This window comes from Hoplias malabaricus, chromosome Y (assembly GCF_029633855.1).
Source record: "Hoplias malabaricus isolate fHopMal1 chromosome Y, fHopMal1.hap1, whole genome shotgun sequence".
Taxonomy (NCBI): domain Eukaryota; kingdom Metazoa; phylum Chordata; class Actinopteri; order Characiformes; family Erythrinidae; genus Hoplias; species Hoplias malabaricus.
Window position 1 is genome coordinate 52,992,059 of NC_089820.1, and position 13,247 is coordinate 53,005,305.

General features: G+C 39.4%; 1 protein-coding gene across 1 annotated transcript in view; it reads right to left on the reverse strand.

The window, feature by feature from the left end:
• LOC136678457 (neural-cadherin-like) overlaps positions 1-13,247 on the reverse strand; it is a 176,267-nt gene that overhangs the window by 83,297 nt on the left and 79,723 nt on the right. Inside the window, exons 17-20 of the mRNA XM_066656510.1 lie at positions 8,765-9,048; positions 6,180-7,803; positions 2,494-2,587; positions 97-281 (exon numbers count right to left, since the gene is read on the reverse strand). Of these exons, the coding sequence (XP_066512607.1) occupies positions 97-281; positions 2,494-2,587; positions 6,180-7,803; positions 8,765-9,048 (2,187 nt within the window). The remainder of the gene's footprint in view (positions 1-96; positions 282-2,493; positions 2,588-6,179; positions 7,804-8,764; positions 9,049-13,247) is intronic.

Consider the following 13,247-nt stretch of genomic DNA (forward strand, 5'->3'; position numbering starts at 1 on the left):
GGTTTCTTTAATAATAGTAACTCCTACACACTAAGGACCTTTTGAATGATCAAAGCAACATCCTCTTAAGGTGAAAACTAAGAGGATAAGGCAAACCTGTGAGGCGAAGAGAGGCAGAGTTATAGATGACATCATCGCGAAGCTCTCGAACCCGCACAACCACACTGGACACTGCGTCCGGCCACTCCCCATCAGACACTCGCACCTGGAACTCGTAGCTCCCAGGGGGGGCGCTCTCCTTTATGACCAGGAAACCCGTCCGCTTGTTCAGGATGAAGTAACTGTAGAACCAGAGGAAAGGTCATTATTACAACTCTGTTACAATTAAACAACAAAACAAAAGAAGCAGTGTGTTATTGCCTGTTTACAAATGATTCGATTTTTTTATTTGTTTGTTTCCCATACCTTCGATTGGAACTGTAACAGCCTCAACACTTATATTCCACTGATTCCATGTCCCACTGTATCAGTCGGGGTTATACAGCTATGTGTGTTTCATTAATGTCTCTGAATTCACTAAATAGAAGGTTTTTCTGGGTGCATACCACACAACTTAACTGCACCTTATTATATTTTAATGACGAATTTTAAAATTTTATTGAATTCATACACCGCTTTTCATCCCCAGGACTTTTATTATGTTATTTTATTTTACACAGTTCTGTAATAATTGTTTACAACTCTTCGCCTCTCTGTCTGGAGAAGAGAAGGTAATGTACCTTTAGGGAACACAACTGGACTTTAAATCTACCCTGTGGTACTTTTAAAGTTCCTTTTACATTGTGTGTATATTTAGTGATCATTAATTTACATCTACCATACTTTTTTGTTCTGAGAGTGTATATATTACTTTATGATTATTGCATCGTTTAAGAGATTGCTCAGCAGGCTTATGGACATCTTTCACAAATTCAAAGGTTCTGAATCAAACATTTATTAAAAATAGAGTGGGATATTACTTTGAGAAACGGCACTTATATTTACTTCAGTTTTGACAGTTTTGATTAAAATCCCAACATGAAATGGCGTAGTCTATGTAATTTGTAATATGCACCAAGAAAATACAAAACGCAACTAGAATTCAAAGGAGTGCAGCTAGTGCTAAAACTATGAACCAAGTCATTTCAAAAGCATTTAACTGATAACAAACTAAATTTGAGAATTAACAGAAAACTGGCATTTCATTCAAATACCTGTAGGCTGAGCGCTAAAGGATACATATTCAGCCTAAATGAGATGTCACTTTAAATTAGACGAGAGGTGATTAAAGAGGGCAGCGTGAACTCGGAGACATGCAGGAGGGTGGAGAGATGGGGAGGAAAGTAAAGGTAGAGAGGTAGAGAAATGAAGGAGAGGAGGCCACAGCCCCCTCCAGAAGCTTCCCTCATCTTTAATTAGCTGGGCTGATAACTAGGGGCCAAATGTCAGAGCTAAGATTGCGCTTCTTTAAAATTCAGGGGTCTAGCCACAAAGTGACACCAGCCTGATTGCTTCTTAAAATTTACCTTTAACCTGGCATTCAACCTCCAAACCAAACTCCAACAAACGCCCACGCATTCTCATTAGACACACAAAGGATTTTTCAAAAGCCGGTGAGCTTTTGGCTCAGATGCTGGAACCAGTGATTAAAGTTTTAATTGGGTGTGAAACGCATAGATTTTTAAAGCTGATCTCTATCCATGCTCTTCTGAGCACAAGGATGGATCTGAAATTACACAGGTCCACAGAGGATCTGCTAATATGCTCACCATCAATAAGCAGGCGGTGAGTGAACTGGAGGTAGATGCACAAATGCCAAGCAAAAGATTAAGACCATACTTCATGTATGCAATTAAATCAAGATGTCTTTCTTAATATATAAACCATTTATGAGGATATACGGCACCCAAAGGAAGGGGAATATCACAAGAAATAAATTTGTGTCTGAAACTGTGCAAGATTTGGATGAACACCAAAATTGACCATTGACAGATAAAAAGTACCTTTTTTTTAAAAAGTAACTTTTGGCTTTTATGAGAGATGCTAGAACATCAAGCTCCTCACATGCTTCAGATCAGAAAAAAAACTTCAACCTTCTCACTCCATTCTTCTACTGTGAGAAGATAACGCTGTGGGTATGAAAGTATGTGCATCTGTCAAGAAGCCCTCCCTGAAATATGAAAAGGAGCTGCTGGGGTTCTCAGAACAATGGACTGGCTGCCCCAGAGTCCAGACGTCAGTATTTCTGAATATTTTGGGGGTTATTTCGACTGTGAGAAACAAGGAATTCAACCAATGTCTAAGGCAGAACTTCAGAGATGTGGGAGGAATATCTCTGAATATATCTTTGAGAAATTGAAGTGAGTTTTCTGAAAAGAACGGAAAACTGGAATAACACAAAGAATGGACATGCTCAATAATTTAAGCGCAATGATAAAAGAAACTAAGATGTAAACAAAGACAAAATATTATATAGTTGGGAAGCAAAGAGATTAAGGGAAGGAGAGCTCTTACGTAGGCACATGTCCTTCAAAGGCGTATGTTTTGTTGTCCCAGTCATCAGGATCAGGTGCATAGACTTTTCCCAGAACAGTAGTTGGCATCCTACCTGTGGGTTGTAAATATGAGGTTAGCTTGCGTGAGAGACAGAGTGGGAAACCTTTTTCCTACTTGAATTATAAACCAAGGCTTGTAATTTAAGACTAAACAGTTACAGACTGGTAGATCAAGCTAATAATTCTGGAAAAAAAAATAATTTGGTTTTGGATTGATTTGAAATAAGCAGAAATCAAATCAATAACCTGTAGATTTTTTTACTTATAGTTTAGAAACAAACGCAATAATAGCTTTTTACTCATATGCTCTAATTAGAACCTAGGTATAATCTTCGAACAGAAATATATTAGTTTTTGCTGACAATAAAACTATAGGTTACTTGCATTTCTGTTTGTTTCTTTTTGTACTTTGTGTTCCTGTGATCTATACCCTACTATGTTTATATTTTATATGTCCCAAACTTACCATATATTGCTGTATTGCTGTATAGTAAAGTGTTTTGTGTATGTGTTAGATGGGTTCTGCTTTAATTAAAATTGTCTTAACACCTAGAATGCCTGCAATTTGTGGTTAAGTTAATTTGCATCTATGAAGTAATCACATTAACAGATATCAAAGCTTGACCTACAACAGTGAATTTCAACAGTTCCTCCTTTTGGGGGTTTTTGGGGTGTTGCAAAATGTTTTTCACTACAAAAAATGGGCAACACTGATAAAGGTTAAGAACCCTTGCTATAGCTAATATGTTATTCACATTCTGAAAGTAAAAGGCACAAGCTAGAAGCTGTTTTGAACTGCGTATGCATACATTTTTTGGTTGATAGGATCTGATCTGTGATAAGCCTTGCTTTCAAAGATGGTAGAAATCCAAACAAGTTGAAAAGCAGAAAAACAAAGCTGGAATTGGAATGCACCAACACTGTGAATGTGCAAAAATAATAAATAAATAAATAGTGTTTTTAAGATTTAATTTAAAGCAAAATTGTTTACCCAAGTCTAAAGGTAACCTAAGTATAAAGTTTTGTATCTGACATGAACATTTAAGAAGTCATGGTACGGAAATGAAGCTAAAAAGAAACTTAGGTAAAGTTTTGGCCCTGAATTGGTATGTACCTGATGTAGATGTAAGCACTCTACATCAAACTCGCAGCTGAAAAGCAAACAAGCTCAAGAATCCAAAGGGACGTAAAAAAGCCAAATTCATTATGTTTCTCAAATATGGTTTGCCTCCAACAATTCTGCTTAATGCTACACTGAAATTGCTATGTACGTGCACACTTCATAACATATGGTTGTCAGTTTAGTCAATTTATGGTTCAATGAATAAGCTCTGAAAGGTGCTCTAGACACTTAAAGCACATAGACTCCTAGTGAGCATCACAAGGCTGAGGACAGCTAAGCTAGGTACATTCAAAGGTTAAATCAGGACACTTTTTCATATGCATATAATAAGAAACACACTCAGTATTCAAATTAGTTGCCATGTACTGTAATTTTTGATTGGTTCTGCTAGAGGCACTTGAAACATGAGAAGGCTTGCTATTGGACAGAGCCATATCTGCCATGTGCACAGCTTGTTTAGTCAGAACTTCTGCCTGTGTCACTGCCTCAAGCTCATAATCACCACTGCACACAATGAGGAACTAATGGGAGCTACTAATGAATAACCAAGGGAACCTGATCTCTCTGGGTATGTCAGCAGTATTACTAAGAAAACCAAAATATACAGTATACATTATATTTGTTAAAGATGAGTCTGAATTGCCAAATAATCATATGGTTATGAAATTTTATAAAATTAAATTGTGTATTAACATTTCAAAAGTGCAAATGTGAATACTGCAACCCACTAAAGACAACTACACACAGTGCAGTGCTGGGAGAGTCTCTACTAAAGCATAGCAGATAGTACATGCCGTGGAAATAGACTATAGATACAGAAAAACAGCAGCTAACATCAAGCTCTCATTTTACACAAACATTGAATATATTTGATTAAATACATTTATCAGTATTATGCTTGGTAACATTTAACTAACCTTTTACAAACTCTCTGTTTTCAAAGTAAAATGTATGAGACACACTACCCACCATTGTCTTTTCTTCATTACAATAGCATATTAACGTCACAGTAGAAAAACAGCAATGCTCAGCCAGTATCACCTTTAGCCATCTTCAAATCTTCATGTCATTTTTGCAAGCAAACACTGAGCTAGTCCTACTAGTGTCTCTGTTTGGGCCTGAAATACCTTAATGGACCCACTCAGGGTTTGTCATGGTTGCTATGCTTTTAGCGAAAGAAGCTCCTGAGCAAAAAACAACTCTGCTACATCAGCAAGAGTGAGTCCAGCCAGCAGTTGCTACATTATTCTCCTGTCTTTCATCCTAGCTCACCTGAGAGCTCCAGCAACATCCAACTATCCTTAGAATTCTCAGAAAACACAACAAGAGCATACCCCGAAGACCAGAAGAATCTAACAAAAAACTAAAAGTGCATCTGAAACCTTCAACACTATAGAGATAGGCACACACATTTCCTCTGCTGACTTAAATCTCTCACTGAAAAACAAAAGGTATCTGATAAGATTAATACTTTAGAGATTTTGGCTTTTAAAATACCCGTTTTTAGAATGCATCTGAAACAGACTATGCATGTAAAAACTTTCTGATATAAATGGAAAAATAAATGGCTTAAAGGGAGCATCTACCATTTTGGGGAAATGATTTTGTTCTCTCTGGTTTGTTGATGTTGAGAAGCTCTACATCTTTTAAGATGGAACGGTATGTTTGAGGAAAAAACATCTAAAAAGAAAGTTTTTATTCACTGTTTGAATCACCACACCACCATTGCAGTGAAAGCCTAGCATGTTGGATTGAGAAACTTTTTTTTTTTTTTTGGTATTTACGGACACTGAGGCTTTGTAAACACATTAGACCGGTTCCCTGTGCAAATGTATTAAAGAGCAAGCAAATGGTGAGGAAACATCCTCAGAATATTATAAAAGTTTATAAAATTTAATTGAATTAATTTATTTTAAGTTAAAAGTGTGAATGCCACCTTTACAAAAATATCATTTAAAGAGTTCTAATAATTCCTGTTGCACAATGACCGTATCCTTTTAATTAAAAATTTTAAGCTTGTAATATTCACATGTTTTATTAATTATACAGAGTAATTAACTAAACTCATAGCAGATTCATTAGAGATGGGCCCTGATCTTGTGAAAATGAAACTAATTTTTGACAAAATATGGAGAAAACCAAACAGTTTAGAACCAAAAACTCATTTTGTTTGACTTTTAAAATGTGTTATTTACATTTTGAAGCCAGAAGCACTTTTAGAGAAATGTTTTACTGTATTTCTGTTTGTGCAAAATCAGTAAAGAGCAATTTCACTAATCAACAGACTTGTCACCCAGAACACTGCAGCAAATCATTGTTCACTGATTAATCTACCTAGTGGTTAAAGTACCAAGGTACTAACATTTATTTTTCCTTAAAACTATACAAGTTTGACCAGAACATGGGAGACAATCTTACGGCATTTGCCTGTAAACACTACACTGAGAACTATGGTTCTTAAAACCCGTTACTATTGTCATTGCCCCCGACATCCACCCAGGTAGTAGCTTTTCTGTTTTTACCTCTGTGACTGTTGATGTATATTTTCTTCTCTCCAGTGAGGTGAGGGTGGTCATTCTTGTCACCAATGGTGATGGTGAGGGTGCTGGTGACCGTTTTGGGTGGTTTCCCACTGTCAGTCATGATGACCGGCAATATAAACTCCTTCTGCCTCTCCCGGTCAAACGCCCTGAGGGCTGTAATAGTGGCGGTGTCATTTTCATTATCCTGCAAGTGAAAGTCATTGCTGTACCGGTATTCAAGAGGAACGGAAAAGGAAAAAGGTGACCCATTCTCAACAGAGTCTCGGTCAATGGCTCTTAGTAACGATGAACTTGCATTTAGCCGGACCACCTGAGGTCCTGGAACGTTCTCCCAGACCACTGGAGAATAGGCGGCTTCAAATTCCGGCCCATTGTCATTCACATCCAACAGGGACATCTGGATGGTGGCTGTGCCAGTCAGTGGTGGAGTCCCATGATCAGTTGCAAGTATTACCAAATGATGCTGGGCAGCCTTTTCCCGGTCCAGCTGACCTGCCACACTGACCAGCCCACTTTGGTCCACCAAAAACAAGCCAAATGGGTCAGAATCAGGAGCGATGCTGTAGGTAATCTCCCGGTTCAAGCCTGAGTCTGAGTCACTTGCGGCCACCGTGGCCACACTGGTCCCAACTGGGACATCCTCTCTGATGGCAGGGAGCTGGATGAAGTGAGGGATGAAAACTGGAGCATGGTCATTACAGTCTTCTATTTCTAAGATGCAGTGCAGCAAGCTGGAATAGTCCAGGTCCTCCACTTTAATTGTCAGATTGAACCTTTGCTCCCCTGGTCTTTCATAATCCAAACGCTTTTTGAGGCGTAAGGTTCCACGCTGCTCTTGCCGGTGGCTCACCATGTAGAACTTCTGTTCTGGATCTCCAGACATTATACTAAAGGTCAACTGTCCATTCTCCCCAGCATCTGCATCCTCAGCAGCCAGCTCAAGAACTGCTGCATTTTGCTCACTGCTCTCAGGAATCCGGACTGAACAAGTACGATCCAAGAAACGAGGAGCATGGTCATTAATATCCTTCACGTGGATGGTAGCAGTGGCTGTTCCAGTCATGCCACCTCCATCCCTAGCTTCCACCACCAAGATGTATGACTCCGTCAGTTCCCTGTCCAGTCCAGCCATGGCCACAGAAACAGTTCCTGTAGCAGGGTTAATGGTGAACATATCTGCACCGCTGTTGCCTCCACTGAGAGCAGCATTCCCCAGAATCCTATATGCTAGCACTGCATTCTGCCCAACAGCTGCATCATCCAGGTCAGTGGCAGTCATCTCCATAACAGATGTGCCAGGAGGGGAATTCTCTGCCACATCTCCGTGACAACTATCGGGGGCGCAGGCAAAAATAGGGGCATTGTCATTAATGTCCCATACACTGATGATGACATCAGTGAATCCTGTCAACCCTTCGCCTCCCTCATCTGTGGCTAAGACCACAAATCGCCACACAGCTCGAGCTTCTCTGTCCAAAGTCCTCTGGGCATAGATCTTCCCTGTCACCTCGTCAATGATGAACTCGCTGTCAGCTCCCTGACCATGCAAAGAGTAGCGCAGGGCCTCCTGGTCAGCATCCTTATCTGGGTCAGAGGCGGTTACCTACAATATCAAAGGGAATATGTTAGAACTTCTTTTTATTGCTACACTGACACCAGCTACATTTTTCTTGAAAGAAAATGTACCGACTTGGAGTCATATGTGATTGACCTATGGTTGAGCATGAACCTTTTATTCTTTTTTTTTTTTCAGATAGGTACCTCCTGATTCAATTAACTCCAACAGGGAGCAATGGAAATTGAAAATACAAGTACAATTTGGCTTAAGACCCCTATTCAGGAACTAAATGGAAAAAGTCAATGAATTTACAGCATGGACAAACAACACAATGTCATCTTTTGCAATCAAGGCTTTTTTTTTTTTAAATAGAGCTTCAGAAAGCACATACTCCAAAGAATCTAGAATCAAATAGAGATTACAGAGCATAAAAACATCACTTTAAAATATGCAAAGAGTACGGTGTCCAAAATCAATCAGTCCATTCATCCAGATTATGAGACTAATACAAATCCTTGCCGTGATAAGTACTTCTGCAACCATTTAAAATTTGAGTACCCTGTAGCATGATTCATTTCCCTGCTCATTCAAAATTAATTACACACCAATTTTCAAGACAAGAGGTGACTGAAACTCTGCAAAACTGCATGGATTCAGGGAAAGGGGACTTATTCACCACAAGCTTCTTGTAGTAAAGGGTGTGATGAAGGCATGAACTGACCTAGTTAGTGCTGTTTGGAAATGTCGTCTTTTGTTTAATTACTTGACTTTACTCAAACGATGGAAGAAATAGAAGGTTGAGGTCCAAAATCTGAGCACAGTAACCTAGCCTAAAAGTATGATGTTAGCTTCCGACAATCTTTATTAGTATTCTTATTAATATGTCAAAGCACCCCCTCCCTTTCAATGTTTTGAAGACCAAAAAAAGTAAAAGAAATGTGGAGATTCACTAGACACCTGACATCTTCCATTAGGCTCAAATACATTTTGGACAGGTGTATCGTACCTGCAGTACGAACACTGGAGAGCCATCCAACTCCTCCGTCACGCTGCCATAGTACTCATTGACCGAAAACACAGGCGCCTCATCATTCTTATTCACCACGTTGACCACCACAGCAGCATAGTCCTCCCACTTCCCATCGGAAGCCAGAACGTGAAGCTTGTAGCGTTTATTTTGTTCATAGTCCAGTGGCTGAGCGAGAAAGATGGTGCCCACCTCAGGTTCCACGTCAAAAACACCACCTGTGTTTCCTGATGTGATCTGGTAGCGTAACTTAGCATTGGCACCTGCAGAAAAAACAGAGAGTTAACGGCTGTGGAAGGGTGCTTAAGTGAAATCATGTGCTTAGGAAGGTATTTCACAAAGTTACCTAGACATCTCTATTCCCACTGATGTTCACTTGTGGTATTTGTGTCATTTATTGAACCAAAATATTTTTCATTTATTTTTGCATCGCTATTTTCCAACTACTGGTATACTGAATAATTTTGTATACACAGTTTTATCAGTGTTTCTTTAAACTGTGTCTAAAAAATAGCACCTTGGATTCACTAGTCTTACTGAAATTGAAGTCCAGGCTGAAACATGTGAAATGGAGAAGCCAAACTGCTCTAGGCTGAGTAGCAGACATAGTAAATGCACTAATTTCTGTAACTTGATTTGATTTTGAATGTAAAGTGAAATATGCCCGACAAACTAGCTAGAAGAAATCATCATTGTTTACTTTATATTTCCATGTAGATATTAGGTCTGTCTCAAAACCTACTGAGCTTAGGTAGGTACTGTGCAAGTAGGCAGCGTTCTAATGGTCGTGCGTCCTCATGAGGCAGATTACAGAGACGCTCTAGTTAGAAAGTGATGTGTCATCACTTGTTCCCGCCCACCGCACGCAACGGGTGTTTTTATTTACCTCAGCAGCTAGCGTCGCCTCAGCAGCTAGCGCAGTGTATTCTAATATTCCAGTTTTTATCGTGATTTTAAGTATCTTGGCTCTGGGAGAAGAGCGAAATAGATGGGAGTTGTTCTGGTGTTGCATCATAGGATTGCCTTTCACAGCTGAGGAAGGGTTCGATACTGCCTTAAAATTCATCCAGATTAAGATATTTTAGTAGGCAGCATAATGATGTATCTAAGAATTGGGATAGCCCATGTGTCGGGAGCTTGCACAAATACTCTCTAGCTAGACAGCTCACTAGGCTTTGGCACAGACCCTTTATGTTTTTTTAGCAGATTTTATTCGAGTAAATGTTTCAGGGAGAGCTTTATCATGGGTCATGTGTTTGTGACACACACAAACACACACAGAGAGAGAGAGAGAGAGAGAGAGAGAGAGAGAGAGAGAGAGAGAGAGAGAGAGAGAGAGAGAGAGGAGGAGGAAGGATAAGAAAGTGAGAGATAGTTATGACCCAGCAGCACTGCTGTGTCTGATTGATTTGTACCAGCGCCACCACATCAGTGTCATTGCAGTGCTGAGTGTGATCCACCACCTTAATCATACCAACTCTGTGGTGGTCCTGTGGAGGTTCTGAACAATGAAGAACAGGGTGAAAAAGGGCAAACAATGTATACAGAGCGACAGACGGACTCCAGTCTGGAATTGTAGAATTACAAAATGCTCCTGTGGACAGAGAATGGACAATGAGTGTAGAAACAAGCAGAGTGTATCAGTTTCTGCCTTGACCACTCATGGGCAAACTAACCATATTTGTAACCTACATTTACAGACTGTAGTTTAACCTGTTGTTCTTCATAACTTGTTCCCTCCCTTTCACACTATTTGTCAGTGACTTCCACAGACCACCAGGGAGTACACACCCACACACACACACACACACACAAAACCTTCTACTTACCCACAAACTACTATCATTTTTAAGACTGACTACCTTAAAAAATATATAAAATTCCATCTCCGCTTTTCAAAGCCACCCCTTGTTCCGCGTATTTGAAAAACGTAACTCAGAATTAATGAAGTCATTTGAGCCATTGGCGGCTTAGCTCTCCTTCCAATTAAACTATGACAAAGGAAAAATGGAATGCCTCAACAAGAATGCAACCCTGCCAACCCCGACCAACGAGGGAAAAGCTGAAATCTCTCCAGAGGAAGGCAACTCCAAGCTTGAAAGGGAGAAGACATAAGCAAGAGAAGGAATACTTAATCTTACTGTCTCCGCTGTGTTTCACAACATTAATGAAACAAGCAAAAAATGGTGCGTGAACGAATCAGTTTGTGTTTTTTTACGATAGATTTACACTCGGCAGAGATCAACTCCCTACGGAATGCTCTCTGAGTGCAAACAGAGGCGGATAAACAAACAAAGTGGATAAACAAACAGTGCAAAAAAAAAAAAAAAAATAATAATAGTAAAGCACATTCCAGAGCATGTTGAACCCCCCCAACCCCCCCACCCCACCCCTCTCAGCCCCATTAGTGTTCTGGATATTTCTCAGCTTTTTCAGTTTCACTGCAGATAGAGGAATAATGTAGTAGAACAAAAATGACAAAGAATAGTTCCTCTCTCCACTTCACTGTTACGCTGCAATCAACGCTGAAGTATATTAGCACTTTAGCAGTTAGCACTGCGACTGTAGTTGGGGCCAACACTGAAAAAAGAAACCTATTATGGCATGCAATGTATTTACTGTTGTTGTTGCTCCTACTGAGGCTGATAATTAGCAACTGTGCGATGACTCAATGTTATGGGTCTGAAAGAATACACATCTGTCAGTAAATACAATGAGAAAAGGAAATAGACAAAACAGAAGAATATTTGCATAAAGGCTCAGCATTTGGTTTGGGTAGTAGGACTTTATAAACAAATAATTATACACAGGAAAAGATGTAAACCTATGTTAATCTATTAGAGCTTCTCATAGGGCCCACCCCATTCTCTTCATACGTGCAACCACCACAGTCCTGTCCTGTAATCACCTATCCTTGGCCATTTAAATCCACCCCAAACCAACAGGATTGCTGTGGCCGCTTATGAACTTTAGATACATGAATTAAATTTCAGAGGAATTGAAAAATACCCCTGCAGTGTCTTCTGAAAAGATCTGGCTGAATTAGTGTTTCCTGTTTTACAATGGCAACTGCGTTACTTCATGGTCATTTAGACTAAAAATTTAACGAATGAAAGGATGTCCATTGATTCATAGTTCTAATCAAGGATAAGTGTCTGTATTTTGTTCCGAGCGAAGGCATGAAGATAATGATGGGCCTTTAAAAGGGTAATTATTGTGATTAACTGTATTCTTTCCAAATAAAATGCTTAAAATATGCTTCTTTTTTTCCAATTTTCAATTTTCCTTTGCTAGGTCTCAAAATGATCATATGACGCTACCTCGCTGGGAGGATCAAGTCGTAACACATGCTTCCTCTGAGACGTGTGAAATCAAACCCCATATCTTTTTGAACTACTGTTATGAAATAATCACTTTAAACACTTGTAATGCATTACTATTTTGACTATCCATTCCAAGACAAGCTGCTGCTAAATAAGTTTAAAAATGAATAATGAATATGAACCCTAGGCTTCAGGAAACGAAGACAGAAACAGCCGTAGTTAGTTACATACCTCAGACAGCCAATTAACCAACACAAGGCTGCTCTTTGCCTGTTATAATGAGACATAGCAGTCTTCTAAACGTCTGATGAGTTTGGAGCTGCTGATATCCACCAGCGGAAAGCAGAGGGCATGATGTGCTTCAGACAGGGATTTATTGGCTCAACCACCCTGGCTGATGAGGAATGAGTTATGTGTCGAGTGTGCTGTACTGTGTGGGTTTACATCAAGGCGTGAGGCAGGGAAATGAAGCAGAGAGCTTATCTGAGGGGTTACATGTGTTTGTGACATCCATATTAAAGCACCTGGAGGCCAGGGTTGACAAGACGTCGTTATGAAGTACTGCAAGAACTCAACAACGCATACAGAAGGCTAGTATCCAGCTCTGTATCATCACATTAACAGTTAGCCTTTTAAAAGTGTAGTTTTGATTGTGTGACTCATCGTTTATATATGTAATTACATAGTGATTTGCAAAATAATAATTACTCATCCTTTTCCTTTTGGCAGCATTGCTCCCTAGCAGCCTAACACCAAGTCAATTTTAAAGTGTTTTTGTCTGTCCACCTATTAAGGTAAAAAATACTTTGTTTGATTACTTAAACATGTTTTAATTGCACTGTTAACATTGTTGCTGAGTCTGATTTCAAGCTTGCTCTGAGTCTTCTCGTGTAGAGTCACGATTTTGAATCGTAGTCTCAGGATCTGACTCAGAGCTGTACTTTCTTGATTCTCTATTTTGTTCTGATTCTTTCATTCTTTCTTGCATGAAATGTTTCATTTTTCTACCGTATTCAAATGTTTCATACTTGGAGGACAACATCAACTGAGGACAAAATAAAAGAATCTTATCCAGCCTGAAAATGTTGGGGGGAGAACAACAGCTTCAATGTAAAAGCATCCATAGTGCAATATCAATG